The following is a 23,657-nucleotide window of genomic DNA, read 5'->3' as shown; positions in this document are numbered from 1 at the left end:
AGCTCAGAAGTGTTGGAGCAGGTTGTATTGTGTTCTTGCTAGATACATTTCCTGATATTCCATCAGAGACGTTGACATTCCGGATGGCTATTTCTCCGTGGCACTTGGTTATTTTGGCGATCTGGGGTTCAAATGATTTATTTCGCTCGCCTATGGAAGAAGAGGGTCATCGGTAACCGGGATGCCCAGCTGCACGACTCTCGTCTGTATTTTTGGTGCACTATGGATGGACGACTGCGACATTGGGTAACTCGAAAGGGCATCTTATAACTACTTTTCACTATCTTTGATTGCGCGTGGATTTAATTTGACCTCGATGCCACCTAGCGGATTCTATTGAACGAAAGCACTAAGCCAGCTTGTTGTAGCAAAACGTTGAGCTTATTTATCGCTATTGTTATTAACTTTTTAAAGGAAGAAACTATGCGAAAACCATCTTGGAATAATCAAGAATCAGTATGCGAAATTTAAGCCAAATCGGTTCAGTAGTTTTCAGCGTTAGCGATTACAACGGTTTTACCGACTTTGCTTTATATATTAGTAAGATAAGATAATAAAATTATGTATTTTAACCGCAAATTATTTGGAAACCTTTCATGAATTTCAGTAAATAAATGAACAAATGAACCTTTGACTAAATTTATTCGATTGGTTTTTATAAAATAAAAAGAATTTTCTACAAATGCATATATTTACTTAAATACGATTTTTTATGTTAATTTCACGAGTGTGTCGTTTGCATACTTTCTCTATGTTATTAGTATTTATGTTACGAGGAGTATAAATATGTTTGTCTTAAATTTGTACATATATTATAATTATGGGATCAGGATCCCTGAAAGTTGGCAGGGCGTAAGTAAGGTTTCTCATAATAGTGTAGGGGCTGTTTGGTGGTTTTAGGGGATCAAGGAAAAATCTGCAGGGGTCGTAAGGGGTTTGTTGGTACTATAGAATTGGATGCTCAGGGCTGGAAGGGTGGTTAATATCCAGATAAAAAATACGTTACATCAAAGAAACGGAAAAATTTTACACTGAATTTTACCTTTTTTTGTAAGGAGGCAGTAGGGGGATCAGGCTTTGTAGTAAGCAGTGGGGGGTCTGAAGGGCAGTTGTGTGGAATGTCTCATACAAACAACTATGTAATAAAAAAAGCTGTATACTAGTGAAGAGGTATTTTTGTTAATTTATATAAAATTACGTACAAGAAACAATATTATTTTGAAGTTGAAGAACGCAAAACAGTATAACTTACGAAGCCCTTAAAAAAATTCCACTGTGGTGGGTTGAGAAGTGATGATTTCTTGATTTTATAATATTCCTAGAGAGGTTTGTGTCAGCATGCTTTTTTCTTGATTATTATTTTGTTTCTCGTTCAAAAAATTATAAGAATTATTTTACAGATAATTATGATATGAATATCGCAAGCTCTTAACTTTTTTCTACAAACAAAATTTTTTAATTACAAGATAAACTTCGTCACTTCTTTGATATATTTAAAATGTTACACTGTTAAAATCACAGTAAACAAATTATATGTATATATATATATATGTATATTTAATTATTTTTCATATGAAATTTTGAAATTATAGTTAAAGTGGAAGATTTTTGTTAAATAGTTCCCATATTAAGAAAAATTAATCTAAGTACAATCATGGAAGAAACTGTTCAATAACCATTTTGTTGTTTTTATTTTTGTACGTTAGACTAGAAGTTGCTATTTTTATTAAAAACAATCAATTTTAAAAACCATTATTATTAAAAATAACGAAAAAACGATAATCTGTTAAATTATAGTTAGAGTTATAACTATAACGTTACTTATTATAATACTAAAATAAATGATTGTCTTTACCAAAAAAAAGATTATTGCAAATATTTCACCTAAAGAATTTCACCACAATTTTCTTTTTTATCCAAATGATTTCTTACTGTTTGTTTATCCGATTTCATTTTTTTTTTTTAATTCATTAAAAAATTGTAAACAGAGAAAAAATTTGAATAACATTTTTTTCCCCAAGTTTAATTTTTTTTAACATTTGATTTAATACGGAGATTTATAAATAGAATGATTCTATTATTTAACTCTTAATTCTAATATTTTTTTTTTAGCTTAAACCTGTATTTCTCATTATCAATGTTTCTATACATTAATAAGTGATTATTTAATTTTTATTCATGCGGTGATTTAAAAAAAAATTTTTTTTAAGACAAAGCAACAAGCTCTACCAAATCAAGGTGTTTGGGATATGCGAGGAAAACAGTTTTTTACTGGAGTTGAAATTCGTGTTTGGGCAATTGCATGTTTTGCACCTCAACGAACAGTTCGTGAAGATGCATTACGGTCATTTACATCTCAACTTCAAAAAATAAGTAATGATGCTGGAATGCCAATCATAGGACAACCTTGCTTTTGTAAATATGCAACAGGTCCTGATCAAGTTGAGCCTATGTTTAGATATTTGAAGTCGACTTTCCAAGCCTTGCAGTTAGTATGTGTAGTCTTACCAGGCAAAACACCAGTATATGGTAACGTACAAAATTAACATACTTTTTTTTGTATCCTTGATGCTCATAAATAATTTATATTTAATTCATCACATTATAGCTGAAGTAAAAAGAGTTGGAGATACTTTGCTAGGAATGGCCACTCAGTGTGTACAAGCTAAAAATGTTAATAAAACATCACCACAAACCTTATCAAATCTGTGTTTGAAAATAAATGTTAAATTAGGAGGTATTAATAGCATTTTAGTACCGAGTATAAGACCAAAAGTATTTAATGAGCCTGTCATATTTCTTGGAGCTGATGTAACTCACCCTCCTGCTGGTGACAACAAAAAGCCAAGTATAGCTGCGGTTGTTGGAAGTATGGATGCACATCCATCGCGATATGCAGCTACTGTGAGAGTCCAACAGCATAGGCAAGAAATAATTCAAGAACTCAGTTCTATGGTTAGGTAAGCAAAGTATTTATCAAAGTTTTTTTACTCATCATTAACACTTTCAAATAGTCTCCACGTTTATGTACGAAAATGGAGGGTTAACACTATTAATATCATTCTATTAATTAATTCAATGAATAATGGATACAAAAAAATCCATAGGGCTTGAAAATACTTTTTATGATTCATGACACAAAATTACGGCTTAATTAGTAATGAAATCAAGTAGAACTAATTAATAGAATCAATTTAAGTAATTTTTAAATACTTTCACTTCAAGAATCACTCGTGCAGTCCCAAAAAAATTGCAGTAATGTACAGCATTTAACTTAATAGTCAACTTAATTATTCAACAAACATCAATTCATAGATTACGCTCAGCTGGTTAAAAACCGTATTAATATACGTAATAAATCTAAAAATTTTGAGAAAGAAATTCCTCTTTCAAAGATAAGCTGCGATTGTGAATACCAGTATACAGATAAATTGGGTTATCATGAAATATGTACAGATAAAATTATTATTTATTCTTATTTTTTTCTAAACAAAGAAGAACGTTACGTAAATTACCATCTTATCAGCTTGCGTACTCGAGATATTTCAGAAGTCAAATGTTAACCTTTTTTTTCATAGTTAAATAAGTCGTTTTTCCTAATTGAAAAAAGAAAGAAAGTAAAAAAAAAATGGTTTGAATATGCCTGTGGTTATAAGATAATTAAAAATTTTAGATTAGCTAAGGTTTATTGGTTAAATATCTATTTTATAGTATAATTAATCTTTTTTTTTTGATTTTGTTGGGTAAAAGAAAAAGAAATACAAAAAACTAACTTTGTATCTGCTTGCGTTCTGGAGATAATTAGAAATTATAAGTTGAATTAAATTTGTAACTAAGGTTCTCGTTTTTTTGCCTAATAAATATTTTTTCTTGATTCTGTTTTGAAAAACAATGTATTAAAAAAACCAACCTTCTATCTGTTTTTGTTTTCAAGCTATTCAAAAATTCGAAGTCTGAGTGAATATTGTAAGTTTCAACATGATGTTTTCACCTTATCAGTAGTTTTCTTTAATTATTTATCAAAAACCAAAGAATTAAAAGAAAAATCGAATTTCTATCTGTCTTTGTTTTCGAGATATTATATTTCGAGTAAAAAATTATAAAATAGTCCACTCTGGAGCGTAGAAATATGTCGTGAGTGGGCTCCTTCTCCATGAATTGTATATAATTTTTGTGATCTCACTCAGATATCTTAATGGAAACAATGAGATATACCATTGGGTTAACCAATTATGATAACTTACTTAGGTATGTGTGATTTCTAGAATTTTTTGGTGTATCTTGTATCGTAGATTACTGTAAAATTGTAGATTTATTGTAAACGTTTTTTGGTTACAAACCAATTGATCAATGTTTTTTATCATCATGAAATTTAATTAATGTTTGTGACAAATTCAGCCATTTTTAATTGCCTTGCAAACTAAATTTTTTCCACACCGAATCTTTTAAACTACGATTAAATCCGTTCGTATATAGAAGCTTCGAGATGGCTTTAAGTTGAGAATAAATTGATTTTATATTTTTGCATAAGACTTTAGAAGTTTTCATACTAGAAATCTTTGCCACGATCAGTTTGCATATTTATGGGTACTTGTCCTTTTTTCAATATGGAACGCATTGCTGCAGTTACTCCTTCACTAGTTTTTTTCATAATAGGAACAGCCAATGTGTACTTGGAGAAAACATCTATTACAGTGAGCATATACCGATACCCTTTGTTTTCGCGAGAGTAAGGATGCATCTTCATAAGGTCTGCTCGCCAAGTCTCATGTAAACCACGTATGTTGGATTATTTACGGGCATAATTATGCCTTGCTGCCTTGTAAAGTTCCTTAACAGTTTGCTCCATGTATTATTTGTCCATTAGTTGTCAATGTTTAAGTTTTTTTAAACTGCTTGAATAAATGGAAATTTTTTTGTAAGTTGTACACAATAATTCTATAGCTATCTATTTCTTTTCCAAGTTTTTTCACCACTTCAACCAAGTAAGCATAATTCACTGGATCTTGAGGATGTTCCAGTGTTCCAACATTTCACAGTCTTTTATTATCTAAGTCATACTGTCTATCTGCGGTAAGTTTATATCCAATACCAAGAGAACCTCGACCACCACTTTTAGTCCTATTCAATTTTCGACCGAATACATTGACACTCATTTTGAGACTGAAGAAATATTAACACACATCGGTATATATATCCTTCCTCACGAAGCTCCTCAAGGATTGATATAATTTCATTGTCATGACTTGTATTTCCTGCCGACTTTTTAGCTATTGATAAGCGTAAACGATTTACTATTTCAAAGTGCAACCGGTGCTATAGCCAATGAAATACCTAGAATTATGAAGAGCATTAATGCTGCTAAGTCAGCTAAAAAGCAGCTAGCAGAAAGTCAGAGACGTAATCTAACCATTGAAGCTATCGCCAATGGAAAAAGTCTCCATGTCAAACCACATAAAACTGGATTAGGATTCTATTTAAAGCCTTACGCTAGGAAAGGTTTAGAAAAAAACCTAAAAAAAAAAAAAAATTAAGAGGTAGAGTTCTTAGAAGTAACAATTTACCTGCTGATGGTCCATAGATTTTTGAAACAACTATAGTAAATCTTGATGATAAGAATGGACCTAGAACTCATTGGGTAGCTTATCAAAAACGTGGTAATAATGTTGTGTACTTTGATAGTTTTGGAGATTTGCAGCCACCAACTGATTTAATGCTGTATCTTAAAGTTAGTAAGACTAAATATAATCATAAGCGATATCAAAAATTTTACTCCTACAACTGTGGTCATTTATGCTTGAAGTTTCTTTTAAAACAAATATAAATCTCTTACGTAGGCAAAAACCGTTTAGTTACACTTTGACAACCATAGAAGAAATATTAACTCTCAGCCTCTCTAGTACTTCTTCCATTTTAAAAGCACAGTATTTTTCACCGATCGAGTTATCTCTATAACACTGCTATTTTCTTGGCTTTGTAGAACCTTTGTCATTCAACCCAATTCCAAATATCGATGAAAATTGTAATAAATTTTATGTTAGCAATCAAGTCATTGTATTACCAACAGGCAGTTATGAGATTGAAGTCATTAGGTCATTTTTGATTGAGATATTACAAACTCGTAACATAACTCTCGATAGTAAGCCAAACGCTCAACGATATTACGCTTCGAAGTGTTATCAAGTGTAGTCATACTATTAGTTATGCTATTGATCTTAGACCTAAAAATTCTATAGGCAGTCTATTTAGTTTCACTCAGAGAGTTCTAAAAAAGAATACTACTCATGTTTCAGACTTACCTGTAGCTATTCTAAGGATTAATGCATTAAAAGTTGAATGTGATATCTTGAGTGGAGCTTACATAAACAGTCGCAAAATACAAACGATTTATAAAGTTTTTCCTGCTGTTCCCACTGAATGTACAATTATTGAAATTTCATCACAAATAATTTATTGATTATTGGGCGTATCATTGATCATGTACAACTACACATAGTACGTTAGGATGGTGATTTAGTCAATTTTGGTGAAGAAGTCATAACTATAAAATTGCACATAAAACCTTTTTCATAACGGGCATTATTTGTAATCAAACAAATCATAAAGACAGCTCAACACGCACTCTAGCATTCAGTCGATAACAAGCTCTTAAAGCGTTGAGACTTCCGAGAAAAAAAGTCCATCGAAACATCCAAAAATACGATTGACACGTCAAAAACTAACTTATGAAAACATTCAGTTTATAAAAAGTCTAGGTCTAAAAATAAAAAGCCCTGGTGGTAACTAAATTGGAAATTTTTTTGTTGTTTACAAAATGGATAAGATTCTAAGTATTCAGTATCCAGTCGTATTTGACGAATCTATTGCGCAATATAAGATTCACTCTCATCAGACGTATGCATCATCCACAAATGGCAACAGCGATGAAATTTGCATTTCAATTCAACATCCAGGCTTGTGTCTTTTACTATCCAGAAGTTGTTTACATTTTTACGGAAGATTGGTCAAAGCAGATGAAGATACAGCAGTAACAAATACCGCATTGGTAAATAATGCTGTCTGTTCCTTATTTAAAATAAAAAGATGTGAAATAAATACTATAGAGGTAGATAAGATCAAAAATGTTGGTCTCACAACTCTTTTGAAAAATTGGTTTTCGCTTTGTCCTGATATAAAAAAATCTGTCATAAATGCAGGTTTGCTTGGCGTTGAAAAAGGAGTCTTACTAATAATAAAGGCGTCTTTGATATTATACTTCCAGTGAATATGATTTTAGGTTTTGCTGAAGACTATTGTAAGATAGTTGTTAATGTGAAACATGAGCTCATACTTACAAGAGCAAGAAACGATATAATTACCATGTTACAAACTCCAGGTAATGCCAATGCGGCTGATTTCGCGGCCACAGCATCTGGTGAAAATTTAAAAATAGTAATAGTAAAGCTCGAGCGCCTTATGCCCTATGTGGTTATGTCTGATTCTCGTAAAATTCGGTTATTAAATTATTCTCTAAATCATAAGTTTATACCTATGATTTTCCGAACTTGGGAATTATGTGAGTATCCCCTCTTACCTAGCACATCAAAAGATATTTGAACGGCTAAGACAATTAATCGGTCGGAAAAGCCACGTTATGTTATTTTAGCCTTTCAGTCAAACAGAAAAAATTAGAGAAACGTAAGCGCTAGCATGTATGATCACTGCAATATAAGAAATGTGAAACTCTATTTAAATTCACAATATTATCATTATGGTTATCTTAATCTCAATATAACCCGTAATCAGTATGCATTGCTATATATTATGTATGCTAATTTTCAATATTTATATTATGGAAAAAATTGTACGTCTTTATTAGGCAAACATCTTTTTTTTAATTGGATATCAATTGTCCTCGATTATTTCAAACAAAACAAGTGATTCAAAATTGATCCATTAGATGTGAGGCTAGAATTTGAGTCGCATAACAATTTTCCTGCCAATACATCAGCTCATTGCTTGATCGTATTTTTCAGTATAGACTAATGAGTGGAAATGTAAGGAAACTCATGTAAAAGCTATAAAGCCGATTCATGGCTCTGCTAGTGTCAGTTCAGTTTCAACCATCATAAATAAGGATCAGAGCAGCAACAGTTGGAGTAAAGAAGAAGAAGAAAATAAGTGACGACAAGAAGAATGGAAAAAATTTATAAATAGGAATGCGGAGAAAAGTGTTGAAAAAAATTAAACAAAAAATCAAAACATAATAATAAAGATTGTGTAATTGTTTAAGAATTAATCAATGTGTCGCATAAGCAGAGCCAAAAAAATTTTTACTACTCTCATAAAGTATCAACAAATTTCAGCTAAGGGTGACGATGACAGAAGTAAGAAATCTTGGCTGAAAAACTTCGGCGTTAATATTTAACTTACAGAGAATTTTCTCCTTAAAATTGAGGGTATGAAAAGCTTAATGAAAATTATAAAACTGTAATAGAGTAAAATGGAATATTTTGTGGATCTGCAAGGTTTTAAGAAACCAGGTAATGATTGCGTGCTCAAAGAATTTGCTATCCTTCCTCTCAGTGCAAATGATACGGAAGCACAAGTATTTGTTTCTCAAGCACCTTTTAGCTGGCGTAAATAACCACAAAAGTATAAACATAGAAATTTATACCTTGAACTTTGCTCGTACTAACCTGGAACTCAGGAAAAATTAAGTATACAGAGATTAGAAATATTTTACGGGAAAATCTTGAAAATGCTTTGAAAATATTTATTATTGACGATCTGAAACAAAACTGGCTTGAAAGATTTGGCCTTAAATTCACTAATATGACGGACTATCCACTGTTTGAACTTCCAAGATTGGTTACCGCTTGCACTCATCACAATGGAGCCTACGAATCAGTGTGTGCTCTCGTCGTATCAACATTGATGATGATGATGTTGACGAGGAATTAGAAGCATTAATATACTGCAGCTGTAAAGAAAGTTTTGTATATATATATATATATATTTATGGCTTGTGAACACAGTTTTTGTACATTTTTGTAATTATTTCTTATGTCAAATAAATTATTTGTAAAAACTGAAATTAAAAATGTGTCAAGATTTATTTTGTTCTCATTCCATAATGATCTTTATACTTAACTTACTACCTAACTTAAACCTTGTAATTTAGTAGATAGGAAGGATGCAGTCTTGCTTTGAGTGAAATCTCCTACAAACTTAAGCAGAGTGCCTAAACCAGATAGATGCATTTAAATATAAGAGTTTTATTTCTTTTTTTAAAACCGAAGCTGTGTGCGCACAAAATTTGAAGCCTGTTATAAAGGGGTATATATTTCAGCTAACCTTGCTATGGAATTGATTCCTTTAATCATTCTCGACTGGGAAACATATCGTTCAGACTTCAAAGGATAGAATAGATTGTAGACGTTCAGCGTTTCAAAACGTATGGCAGCAAATTTATTTTTGAAGATTTTTCGTATGTTGATTTTGGGAAAAAAGAAATTCCATACCTGTTGTAATTGTACTCAAGCCACTTTTTGCGTGGGAAAATTTATCGTTTCGGGACAGAAGGAAAAATCAATGATTGATAACCAATTTTCCTGGCATAAACTGGAATTATGGCAATGTTCCTCACGAAGGAGGACTGAGAGTTTTTAAAAACGAGCTGGTTGACGCTAAAAAAGTGTACGTTATGGGTCTCGAGAAGGAAAATCATCTTCAAGAGATAATACTATGCAGGTAATAATAAAATGTATCATAAGCGAGTTTGTTACTTATCTTTCCTACCATTTAGAGTCATTAATATCGAGGAGCACAAATGTCCGGCCCTAGCAAAACTTACCAAGGACTACTTGCCATGTCGATTCCACAGCTTCAGTATTAACTCTTTATGTACCATAAGAAATATTCAGCTAATAAAAGATTGGATGTTGCAGGATAATGTGTTAAATATTATGTATTAAGCAGTTTTTTGCAATTAAAATATACTAATATTTTAAGTACTAACTTACTATTTTGACTGTATTTTTAATAAACAATTTTTCATTTTAATTTTGTACTGAAAGTTTTTTATCCCAAAAACCTTGTGTATAACATGAGCATTAGTATAAGCATAAGCAACTTATACAAAAAAAACTTTCTGTAACTAAAGCATCGCAAACAAAGAGGGCTCCGCGTTCAAGTAGTTCCTCCACGGATAAAAAAAGCTGTGCAAGAGAGAGCTTCCTTTCCCAAAAAAACTTGAGCAGTGCGCCGTCTACGCCAAGCAGCACGTGCGGATGAAAAAAGCTGCGCAAGAGAGAGCTCAATCTCCCACAAAACTCACGTGGCATGCGCAGGGAAAGAAGTACGAGTGCAGGAAAGGGGAGTTGTGTCGAAGTTGCCATGGGGATTGCAGCACAGGTGTGTTGGAGTCGTCCTTGTTTATTTTCTGCCGTCATTACGGTAGGTAAATTTTAATTCGGATTCAAACTGAGCTGGGTACAGGTACTTATTAGTAAGGTAAAGCATCAATCAGTTAGAGGCGCTTGCTAAAACTGCAGCCTTCAAAGGAGCTCTAGATATGGGTGCTCTCCTCAAGGACCTCGATTCCTTTCTAGGACTTGAAAGGATTGGCATTTCTAGCAACTGGTGGTGAGCTTGCTCGCTAATGCTGTAAAACGCGATGGTCTTCGTGGTGGCTCCACCATGAAGTAATGCTAACGCGATTTTGGGCGGAACTAAGGCGACGCGACATGGAGGGTTTTAGTGAGAATGGGTGGTATGATGAAAAAAATTCACAAAGTCCCACACTACTGGTATTCCTGCGGTATGCATCGATGCATTTTCCCTCTCTCTTAAAAAAAAAAAAAAAAAAAAACCTACTTCTGCTACTATGACAAAGAAAGTAAATGAAGATGTGATAGGTTTTCCTTCTATGTCTTCTAATCACTCCATGTAAACTCAATTTTTCCGCTGCCTCATATCTTTCTACAAAAAAAGGGTTAATGCTTGGTGACAAATTTTTTAACTCTTATCGGATTCTTTATACTTTTTGTTTTAGTTTTGAGCCTTTTTATTGTATATGAGTCTGAAATTCCTAAATTCCTAATCATTATAGAAATGGTGCTTGTTCTTAACCTAGGTTGTAAAATTAAATACTTTTTCGAATAGAATTTGAATATAACATATAAAAATCTTACATAAATTTTATTTGGTTCTTTTGTTCTTTCATAAGTCCCTTGATACACACAATTATAAATTGCATTGTCATTAGTAACTGTAGAAGTGTGTTCTTATTTAAAAAATATGTGTTCTCATTTGAGAACAAAAAATTAGCGTCATTAATTAGTATTGCTTCAATATCACTGAAAACTTTGAAAGAAGCATCATATATTTTCAAATTTTTGAAAATTTTAGTGATTTGATTGTACATACAATGTTTTTATTCATAATTGTTATACTTTTTTTCTATCACGTGACTCAAGCTGTCTATTCGTGACATCAGTAGCTTATGCTGATTTTGAACAGGTTAATTCAAAAGTTTTATTTTGAAAATGTAAATTGTCTTAGGCATGTTAAGTAAAAATTGAAATTATCTGTGAAATCAGATTAATAAACGACAGTTTTGTCTTTTTACATTAAATAAGTAAATATGTATAATCAAAAGTTGGGGTTGGCACGTAGAGCGCCTAGTCTTGTAATAAACAAGAGTTGGTATTTTTTCTCCATGCAATGGATGAAACATTTTTCCCTCGTGAACTAAAACAGTAAATAAATTTGTACAAAAACATTTTGGCGAATTCTTTAGAACTATCCAAACTTTTTTTACATCTGATCACATTTTTTTTTAGAAAGTTTTTAAATACCAAAGAACTGTAGAAAATAGTGTGATTGTTATGTTTTCAATTTAAGTCGTGTCATTACTAAAAGAAGTTTTTTTACATTTTATTTGGGCTCAAGGAATGCAAAATTTTTTCATCTAATCTCATCTCAATACAAAATTTTGTTTGAATGTGACAGAGTATCCCAATAAATAAAACAATCTTAAATCCATGAGTGGAGTAAATCTCTTTATCTTAATAATAGATTTTTGACATTTTGCCCCTCAAGGAGGCCTCTTCAAGATATATCAACATCCCCGCCTGAGTAGGTGCCTCAAGCACTTCCCAGAATTCACAATCGGCATCTAAACTTCAACTTACATATTTATTGAGTAAATATTTCGGCCGCACTGACCAGACATATCTTCAAAGAATGTTCTTACACCAAATATACACAAAGAAAATCCATGCCGATGTCATGACCAGACCATAAAACTGCCCAAACTGACAGAGATTTGTTTTTTGTTCTGCAGTAAAACATTTAATAAAATACTTTCAAAATATTCACTAAATGCAAGTGACCTTTATCTTATTCCTTATTAAATTAGAGACTGAGAGAGAGAGAGAGTGAGAGGCACACAGATAACGTATACACGTACATAGTTAGATGAGAAAAGGTGTAGAGAAGTGGAGAACGTCAGAGTCACTACCAACTCAGTCGTTCATACTCGATTTGGCTTGGCTTCAACAGTAAGTTGACATCTAGTTTTGCATCAAGCCTCCTTTTGGCTACACAATTTTACAGAAATTTACTCTCTTAAGGGTTGGATTGTATTGCTCTCAAGCTTTTTATCTTTTCTTGGTCAAGCGTTCGGTTAACTGCTGTTGCTTCAATTTCTGTCATTTAATATTTCTAAGAGTAAAAGTTTGTATATTTTAATTCGTTTACAGACAGCTTTGTTATCGTGTCATGCTGTTTCCTTACTAGCGACAGCTCACATTCTTCTTTCCAAATTATGCTTTAGTTTCTTCTTGAATAAAAACAGTTTAATAGCATTTAATTTGTGTATCGAACCTAAATTAAGTGTTTATCAACACTAATGTGAATACACTGGCTTTGGGAATTAGCCCATTGAAAGTGTTCGTTTTACTACTCTAATATAGTGCTACACGGAACATGTTGTTTATTGCTCATTAACGTTTTGTTATTGTTGAGTCGAGAGTCTTCAAAGCAGCATCCAATATGTATCATTTGCAACCAGTTCTTAACATGAATTTTATCGGGACCTTCGTTTCAGACTTTAAGTTATAATTACCAGACGTTAAAAGTCAGATGTTCGCGAGTTTTGCGTGTGGTAGAAAATTGTAAAAAAGTCTGAAAGGTTTTCCGCATAATTTGAAATCTAGTGATCATATTTAATTTAATATTATTTTAATCGTAAATCAGAGAAGAGAAAATTTTTTCATTAGCTTAAATAACTAATATTAGTGTCTTCCTGTTATGAAAAAAAGTTTTGAATGAATTTTGAGTAAAAAAATTAATATAACACTTATTCGTTAAGCCAACAAATAAAAAAAGCAATCAAAAGCAAAGAAAACAAACATTTTTATCTTTAAATCATTATAAAAGTGTCTTATTGGATGTCAAAGCAAAGCAAATTTATTTTATGGAATAAAGGAAAGATTTGAATTTAAAATAACTTTTGTACCATATTTCGATTACATGATGTCAGCCTGAAAGAAAAGGTTGTAATTAAGTATGTGTTTTTATAGATGATAATGAGTTATAAAATAAAATTCTTCACTAAATAAATTGTTTCAGTAATCTTTTTTTTTGGTTAGTAGATTTTTAAGGCTACATTTTTAAGCAAACTCATGCTAATTATCTAGAATTCTTGGTTCAAAAACGGAACAAACTTTCCTTGAGTAATTGCATTCAAAATGTTATATCGATTTGCATCTGATTCAGCTAAAGTTCCATTCCAAATTTTTTAAGGATGTATGTTACATATTATAGTATAGTAATTTGCCTATGATTCATTCAACATATAAATTCTATATTATGCACATCCGTAGTGACTCAGGTGTCAATTAAAAACAATTTTTTGTAGTAGTCATGCTCCTATTTTTACTTTAATTGGTTTTGAGGGCTATACTTTAAAAAAAATTTAATACACGGGGTGAAAAAACTTCTTTCATGACTACTGAGTCAAACGTGTAACTATCGAATTGATATTCGATAAAACTTTTTTAATTTCAAACAACCATTTCTTAATGCTGCACATAAAACAAGATTGAGTACTTATTTGAAACTTAAGAACTTAATATTCAATGCAAAAGTTTAATGGAATAATTACCCCAAATTTATGCGTTTAACTTTCAAATACCAGCAGTCAATGCTTGTATAGACTTTTTACATAGGAAATCTAAACGTTTGCCTGAGTTTGTATCGTAAGGATATCTTTTAATTAAGTCAATGTACATATATAATTTAAGACGTGAGTATCTTTAGAATTCTATAAGCTACATTGTGTTAGTATTTTACTTGATAATGCACAGTAGGGTGCAAGTTGAAGTAAAGAAATGCTTAATGAATTTTTATCGGAGTACATGTTTAGAATTAGTTTTTCATGGATAATTTTTTTGTGTTTAAATCAGTCAAGCCAATGCAAAGTTTGTATATTCTTACTATAAAAAAAATTCCTTACTATTATTTGATTATGTTCATCATTATACACAGAAATCACCACAAAAAATTAAATAGGTAAGTAGTTATGTAAGACAAATATTATTTTGACGTCTGTCTGCTATTGAAAAAGTTTTTGCTGAGTTGTGCGGTTTTAACGATACTAAACAGGTTAAATTTTCATAACGAACTATATTTTAGGATTGTTGAGTAAAATTATTTAGTTATTTGACAAGCAAGTACTGGTAATAGTTAATCCTACTGTTTTGAAGAATTGTTTAGTAAAAACAATTACATGTTGTTTAAGCATCGGTAAAGAGTAACGTAACTGTCTTATATCAGTATTCATTAAACAATTTTTGTTACTGACAAGCTTAAGCGATAAGTATCCTTTCTATTTCCTTTGTATTCAATAATTAAAAAATTAATTATCTTATCAAAAAGTACTGATGTACAGTTTAGTGACAAATTGCTGATGACTGAGTGCCTAATAATTAATTTTTTTTTTTTAGTACTACAAACTAACAGTTAAGTAACTTATTTGCTATGACTAAACGCTGTATTCAGAAGCATACAGAAGCATGTAATACCGTGCACGCTCGAAATATAAACATATATATAGTATACAGAAAATACTACTGTATGAGCTTTGTTGATAACCACAAAAAAATTCATTACTATTGAATTGTTAAATAAAAATTACTCGTTTTTTGATAACTTGAGCATTGTTTAGTTTACATCAACAATAAAACACCACTTAGTTTTTCTTGAGTAAAAATTTTTTATTTATATACTTGTCAATATTTCGTCTCATCATGGAGACCTTTTTATATACATTTTCATAGACACTTGTCTTACCCCGTCTCCAGACAACTGATTAGGGTCATTCTTGACAGCCCCGTCATAGTGACTATTTGCTTTTAAGAACTCTCAAAGAATTTATGCTGCTTTCACAAAATTTCAAAGGCTTTCTAACTCCTTGCCATGGTTGATTTGTTTTTATTTAGTCAGTGCTTTGGCATTCCCTTACTCTAATTTTTTGTTTCTCGGATCACGTTCTGCATCACGTGGGTGCAACAGCAGTAGAATTAGTAAAAAAATGAAAACTTATGCAGACATGACATGTTATAAACACATATACTAGTAACGTCATTGAGTTTTTTGAAAAATTCTTTTATCTTTAGACAAAAAACACACACGAGCGCGCTGACGAACATACTCATATACATGTATATTCATACAAGTGGAATTTTGCTCGGTAACCCCATCCTCTCAAGGTAATGTTACAACTATAAAATCCTTCATCGATTACAGTAAACAATTAAATCATCGATTCCATGGATTTCATTAAAAGTTTTTACCATTACAGGTTAAGTTTCGTTTGAAAGTCAGGGAAATGAATTGAATTAGGGAAAAAGTAATAAAAACTTTTAATATTCCTACAAAATAGGTCTATAATAGTATCTGTTTTAAAATAATTGTTATTTCAATGATTCTTTAGTCATTAATGGTACACTCATTTAACATTGTTAGTATACAAGATTTGAAGTACAAGAAATGGAAAAACTATAGCTGTATAAACGTTGAACAACATTTGTGAAGGCTTGCTACCGTATTAACTTAAATTAAAAATTTAAGTAATAGCAATGGTTATTTAATTTTTGGTATGACTACAAACAAGTCTCAAGCTCAAGATTTTTATTCAAATAGAAAGAGAGAGTAGCAAAGTAATATTAAAAATACCTAAAAAAAAAAAAATTACAACTTTGTTAAGTTAAAATTTATTTTATGGCAAGGTAGTTTGATGTCTGATGGCTCTAAAAAGGACCGGTAAGCTAAATTCTTTCTTAACTGAAGTTCCCAGCAAACCTAAATCCTTCGGGGTGATCTTCTCTGGCCTGTTGTTGTAGCATCAGACTGATCGAGAAGAAAACTACAACGTTTGAAGCTTTGGAGCTTACTGTAGAGCTCTTTTCCAACGTCTCCTGGTGTTTTGATGATCTAAGGTGGAGAGATTGGGGTGTAGTGCTTGCCCATTGAGGACTGTCCCGTTTGCTAAAGCTTTTTTTCTTCATAGCTATTAGGTTAGCCCAGCGCAGACCTCGGAAAGCATCGGTGGTTCCTGGGTGAATGCTTATAGAGTCGAGAGAGTAATGTAATATAGGATCGTCGATCGCCGGGGTTCCGAGCCTTGCGACGAACAACTTCGCTTGAGACGTCTGCCAGTAAATAACTATTTGGTTTAACAGTGGCTGGCTTTATTTAGTTTTTTAGTCGACAAATCGTTGCCGGAAATGGCAGTAAACATATATTTGTTGGCAAAGTAGTGCAACGACAGTAAGTGGCCCGAAAACGGATCGATAAGATTGATGGTTAAGAGGAAAACGTAAATACTTTTGATGGCTCTGAAAAAGGCCAGTATTGATACTTCTAACCATTCCTTATTTTTATTCTTGATGATATAGAGCTGGCTGTTTAGGTAGTATGCCTCTACCCCTTGAAGTCTCTGCTAACGGAGACCGTGCTGGAGGGAGGTATGTCACTGACCAAAGAATATCTCGTCTTCGGGTCATTCCTGGAATAACCAACCGCTTGTCGGTAGCCGAAAAAGTGGGCTTGGAGAATACCGTCCCTGCGGACGTGCCATTCCTGTGAACCACTGAGAAGGCTATTGTGGCTGCCTGAACTCGAGGTTGTTCTCCCTAGCTTGCTGTTGTAATATAATCCACTCTGGTAGCAGATTCAGATCGGTTGGAAAAATGTCTATAAAATCCCGAATTGCTAGAACAGAGTATGCTCTAGCTAGACGTCTCCTGGTATTTTTTCTGAGAAGTTAGCGTTCAGAACGTCTTATTATTGGTGGCTGCTTGTCATTTATGGTAGTTAAGGGTAAAATTCGACGTAAGTTGCTTGTCTATTAGAGAACGTTGTCATTTGTAGCCAGGATACCCAGCTGAACGACTCCCAGCTCTAGGCTTTTTGCACTGTAGGTTAACGACTGTGTATTTGGTACGTTGCTTGGTCATATTATAACCACACTTATTTATTTCAATTGCAGGTTGTTTCGATTTTACTACGGCGCCACTTCGTGGATTTAACTGAACCAAAGCGAAAAGCTAGCTTATTTTTGCTAAACTTTGAGTTTACTTATTGCTTTTGTTATTAATTTTTTCAAGATAAAAACTATGTGAAAACCATCTAGGAAGTGTCAAGAATTGGTGTGCAAAATTTCAGCAAAATCGGTTGAGTTGTCTTCGCAGTTAGCGATTACAACGGTTTTAGCGACTTGCCTTGTCATACAGTGCCCGAATAGCTTTAGTAACTACGTCACAACATCTAGCATTAAATTTAATAAAAGTGTGGCCGTAGAAAAATACAAACTATTAAAAAATTAAGAAACAAAAGTTTAATAGAACAGAGAAAAATGTATTAAAATGTATAAAGTCAAAAAATCTCAAACACTTGGACCTCTGATACAAAGATTAACTTTAGGATGGGTACAACTAGTACAAATATGAAACCATGTAAAAGAAGGTTTTAAAAAATTAACACATTCATCTATTAGTAACAAGACTTATAAATCACAAAAAAAGTTTAAAAATAGAGACAAAAATATCATTAGGAGTTAAAAAAAGAAATGACTGTAGAGTCTTGACATTAACATAATAGTGACAAAACACCGCATACAGCGATGTTATTTCAGAAATAAACTATTAGGATTAAAAAAGATTGTAAGGCAAAATCTGGAAAAAAAATAGTACAGTTCATAAAATCAATGAAGATAAAATAAAAAGACGAAGTACAAATTTTAAGGCGTACACATAAGAAGAGTAACTTAATAACAGTTGCTGTACAATTGAGAAGTTCTTGAACGTCTCAATAAAAACTAAATTTTGTTTAAAATCTGATGTACAAACAGAAATCATAACCAATACAAAATTTTAATTGCAGTAATGCTCAAAGTTATTGGGCTATAAGAACTCTGTGAAAAAATAAAAGATGGATGAGAAGCTGAATGGGTACAAACAGGTACATAAGCCCAAACTTGTTTACAGAAACTGAAGTAGATACACTACTAGCTATCAGCGAAGATTTGTTCGCATCTATTTAGAGGTCATAAGTAAACATATGCACTGCTACATAAACTCATAAGTTTGATAAAGAGTTATTTTGAAATTCGAAGAAAACAGAGAAAAAGATAAAAAAGTAACGGTAGTATTGTCAAATAATAATAAGTGTAATGTAATACACAAGTAAAGATTAACTGAATTAAAACAATGATAGATAGACAGAATGCAAATACTTGGGCATTGAGCAAAATTACAAAGCCATTTTAAAATTATAAAAGGAAAAAAATGATAACCCAATAGAATCTCTACGATTAAAATATTTCTAGTATCATTATTTTTAGTAGCAAAGCATTAAATCATCTAAGATGATTTAAAGTTATCATTACTTTTAAGTTGAGGTATAAACTTGGACATCCGTATTATAACCAGCACTAATCGATGTGTATAATTTCAATTAGAACATTGATGGGTTACGTGATGAAGCATGCTTTTTCTAGAGTTGATGATTTTAAGCTGATGCTATGGCTGGTATATTACGAGAAAGTTTAAAACCATGATTGCAAGTCATAGTAAAAATAGTAATCACACAAAAAAATTTTTTAAGTTTTGGGGTAAGTTAAATTTTGCTAAATATTTTTGGAGTCACTGAATTCGAATCTGCACTCAAAAAAATTTTATGTTTTAAAAAATGTTTTGTGCAGTGTCTGTAGTAAAAAAACACCACTTTTAAAACAAATCTCTATGCGATTGCGTGTACGCGCGCGTGTGTGTGTTAATTTTCTAGGGTTAGAAAATTTTTTTTTTCAATCTTCGTGGTGCTTAAGAGAAAAAATTTAAGATTTATACCTTATTAAGGTAGTTATAACATCTTTGATGGTCAAAAACTGTTTTTTTGTCTTATAAAGGGTAAAAAATTCATCATGCAAAGTTAAGAATTATCTTATTCGATTGTGAATAAAAATACTTTTGTTTTCCACTTTCAAAGCTCTTTGTAAGTTATTTTAATTAGTTTTTATTCAAAAAATAATACAATTTTTTGGGTAAAAATAAAGCCTCACAATGAATGAACATAGTCTAGAAATTAAGGGCTAAAAATTGTTTTCTTTACATCCTTTTAGTGTTCCAAAAAAAAATTTCAGTTTCATACCTTTGTTACGTTCAGCGCAACGTATTATTCGAGTCTAAGCTTGCGCTTGATAACTCGGGATTCGCACTGGGCGCGTGAGTGGGATGCGGGGTTGAAAGGTAGCTTAATTCCTTGACCAGGCGTTCAGAAGGGGGGGATCCCAACTGTTCTGATCGAATTGAAGTAGTTGTCGAGCAGTAGTGCGAGGCACTCGTTTGCGACGTGCATCTGATTTGTCAAGAGTACCCGGCACGATGTGTCAAAATAGTATCCCGTCCGTGATCTAGAGGTGACCAATACCGTAACGAGTAAATGTAGTTACGCTTTAGAGGTTACGCAAAGGGCAAAATGGTTTCAGTCGCAACCGATCTAGGAGCCACCAATACCATCTCGAGTAAATGTGATTGTCCTAGAGCTTACGTAAAACACAACTTGACTATTTATTTCCTTTGCCTAGAGTTTAGCAAATACCATATTTAGTAAATGATGTTAACTCTAGGAGTACGTTTGCGACGCAAAAAAGAGATAAAAAAGACAAAGTTAAACACTTGGTTACTTTTGTATAACTTACTTTTTATTTATAAATACTTTCCTGTTACTTTTAACAGAATTTTACATGCAAGGAACCAGCGCAAGGTGTTTGATGTAGAAGGTTAAACTGCACTCGTGGAGGACCATATGGTAACAGAGGCGGACTCTAACCACCCAGTCGACCGTTCGAGGGTAAAATTTGAACTGTACTGTGTCCTTTCTGTGCATCCAGGCTTTTTGTATAAGGAGTAGCGGACCTTGACTACGCGCTGGCTGGAAAACGACGCAGGAAAACTTGCCGGCGAAAATTTTGGGGAAAAAGACAATAGCCGAAGATCTAATTGGCTGGAGTTGCTCTAGTTTAGCCACTCAAAATTGGCACTTCCCACATCCGGCCAGCTTCCCTACATGCGTCAAGAGAGGGAAAGGTGGTTCACTCACTAGTGCCCTTCCTTTCTCTCTTACATCAAAATTCTACAGAATTTTCGTATGACTTAATATTAACATTAGGATAACATATTACAACAATTTACTTAAACTAAGCATAGTTTGTTTACTCAATCAACTTTGTTGTACAAAGAACTGTGAAAATCACCCAATATTTCACGTAAGTGTTAATAGAATAATCGTTTAATGTGTTGCTATATTGAAAACAGGTCTAGTGATAGTAGTTTTCATATATTAATAACTATTATAGTTGCTCAGGTTGCCAAATACGTTAATCAAACAAGCTGATAGTCAAAAAAGAGTAATTGTTAACTGTGGTCCAACCACTTTTCTCTAAAGTAGCTGTAGTTGTGGTCCAAATACTTATCAGGTGTTCGTCGTGACCCATTATTCGTTAACTCAACTAAGCTTGTCGGTCATTTTAATTTATTGTTAGCTACGAATATATTTTTAAATGTAAGTAGTGGGATCAATTTTTTATTCCTTTTGCTCACTCTTTGGAAGGAATGTCGGCACGTGGTGCTCTGGGGATTTGAAAATTCTGTTACTTTTATTGAAATGGCTGTACAAATTCTCTCTCCACATGTCTGCGTTAGGAAGAGGAGAAGGAGCTATTGTTAATTATTGGCTCAACTTTCCCGCTTTCCTTCATATTCTAAAGAGTAGCAACATAAGTCGAGGTAACAAAAATTAGGCTATTGCGAAAAAATTCTATGGTGTAAGAGGGTAGTTTATGTATTAAAAACGAGCGAAAAGTTAACAATGTCGCTCCGCTAGGTTTACTATAGTATGTATTATTATTTTTCTACATGCATTAACTCTATGTTATTCTAACTTTTAACATCTCATCAAGTTGTGCCAACATTTAGTATTGCACCCCAGTTAGACTTTTTTCCTCTATTAGTTTTTAAGGTTATTTCATTTTTCTGTATTAAAAAGTATTTTATTATCTTATTTGCTTTTCGTTTTCGGTCAGCGTAGGCTCACGTGCATTTGCATGAATCATAGTTCGTTGATGTGCTGCAGCTACAAATAGAGTTTTAAGGTGATTCATCTCTTTTTAAATGCACGTTGGTCCCTGTTCGAAATTACTTTGAAGTCGACATGGAAAATTCCGAAGAAACGAGCGGAGAAAAAAATATTAGTAATTTTAGTTTACCAACGTTACACCATATTACGATAGTTTTAAGGTAGTTAAAGCTTTGTATCTGTTCAAAGAAAGTTAAGTTTTCGTGAAAATAAATGATAAATGTTTTATGTAGTGTCTTAAATGAAAAAACACCGCTCTTAAAAATGTCTCTGTGTGTAAGTGTGTGTGTATGTGCGCGCGCGCGCGTGTGTGTGTGTGTGTGATCAGTTATATTTTATTTCAATTCTTGACTACTTAAAAATAAATTTAAGATTCAGACCTTAAATTGAAATCTCAAACATTTGCGTAAAATAACAAGCAGATTACTACAGCTTGAGAAAGCTTTTCCCTTATTTACTGGCAGCAGTTTTTTCAAATTGTCTAAGAAGTTCAGGAGTTATTTAACCTGTTGAATTCTTTTTATTTATTTATTTCATACTCCATTCCTCACGATCTTCCGTTAAATTTCTTGTTAATAGCTTTCTATTAATGTATCTTTTCGTATTTTTTTATTAACATTATGTTAAACCTTATAACCTTAAAAATAAATAAGAAAAATTTTCGATTTTTGGAAACAAACAATTGAAAATTTATAGTTCATAGAATATGAGACTAATAACATTAAGTAAAAACGAAGAAATAAACTCATTAAAATCAAATTGTTAATTAAGGCTAGTATTTATAAAAATCATCCGAAATTTAAATATTACAATTACAAATCATTTATGAGTCCGTCTGCTTGTATTTTGACAGAAAAATAGTTTAGTTACACTATTCGTTTTGACTGTTCTTACCGATTCTTCTTATCTTAATGTAGTTATTTATCTGTTTCATACATAACTACTCTTTTTCTTAATTTATTATCGTACTGTGACGTACAGTATCTAGAACCTTTGTAAGTTCGCGCCCAAGGCTCACCTCTCACGGCGCATGAGCAGCGGATACAGAGTATGATGATCACCTCTCGGCGGCGGGCCAGAGCCTTATCAGCTCTCCCACTCTCTCTCTCCGATCAGCCTCCGAACCTAACGCCACGCACGCGACTGCTCTCGCTTTGAGACTCTAATAAACGAACATATACTTTCTTCCACGTGTATTCAATCCCCTTACACCCCGAAACTCCACAATTCCCACGTAACAGGAGGTTGTAGATAACCCGACCCCCAATTTTTGGCGCTCGACGTGGGGCGAGTTGTGTACGACAAAGTGATAGAAAATTTTTTTTGGTTTTCTTTCGTCGTCGGGAAGCACCCACAGTGCAGTGTGAGTGGAAATAAAAAGAATTATCGTGAAAAGAAAAGTGAAATAAAAAAAAAAAAAAAAAAAGAATTTAAAGAAGAAACAGTGAATAATAACAAGAAAAGAAAAAAATACAGTATTAAGAAGACACACGTGGCGAGACACGTGAGAAACGAGCAGGTGTCAAGTACCAGCGTGGGCGCTCAGCAGCCATCCAGGAGACCGGCACCGTCAGGAAATAAAACAAGGGAGAGCCAAAACACGAAACTACATCACACCACGCACCCTCTGGTAGCAATATTTTTCTTTGGACACTTTGTTTACGGACACGGAAATGCTTTGGATCATACTGCTTACAATACTGTCCAGGTAGATAAAATTTATATAAACGGTAAATAATATTACTGCTGGGCGATAAGTTTTATCAAATTGGCCCATAACAAACAAATACAACCAAACAAACAAAAAAAAACACAAAAAAAATAACCAAGCGAATAAAACAAAATGCAGTCGAGAAAAATTGATAACGTTGTAGGTGGGGCGGTGGACCGTTTAGCAGATGTGGAGGTCGTAACAGATGACAGTTTATGGTTACAATTTTGCCACGATCCCGAGGTGGTCAAAGAGTTAGAAA

The 23,657-nt window shown here is 32.6% G+C and overlaps 1 protein-coding gene across 1 annotated transcript in view; it reads left to right on the top strand.

Annotated features, from left to right (window-relative positions):
• Window positions 1-23,657, top strand: part of AGO1 (protein argonaute-1) — a 355,180-nt gene that overhangs the window by 198,055 nt on the left and 133,468 nt on the right. Inside the window, exons 8-9 of the mRNA XM_089589209.1 lie at window positions 2,211-2,529; window positions 2,609-2,960. Of these exons, the coding sequence (XP_089445335.1) occupies window positions 2,211-2,529; window positions 2,609-2,960 (671 nt within the window). The remainder of the gene's footprint in view (window positions 1-2,210; window positions 2,530-2,608; window positions 2,961-23,657) is intronic.

The sequence above is a fragment of the Copidosoma floridanum genome, unplaced genomic scaffold, assembly GCF_036245765.1.
Source record: "Copidosoma floridanum isolate Cflo_tuat_1 unplaced genomic scaffold, Cflo_Japanese_pri ptg000008l, whole genome shotgun sequence".
NCBI lineage: Eukaryota > Metazoa > Arthropoda > Insecta > Hymenoptera > Encyrtidae > Copidosoma > Copidosoma floridanum.
Note: the sequence above shows the minus strand (reverse complement) of the source record. Positions and strands in the feature narration are given on the sequence as shown.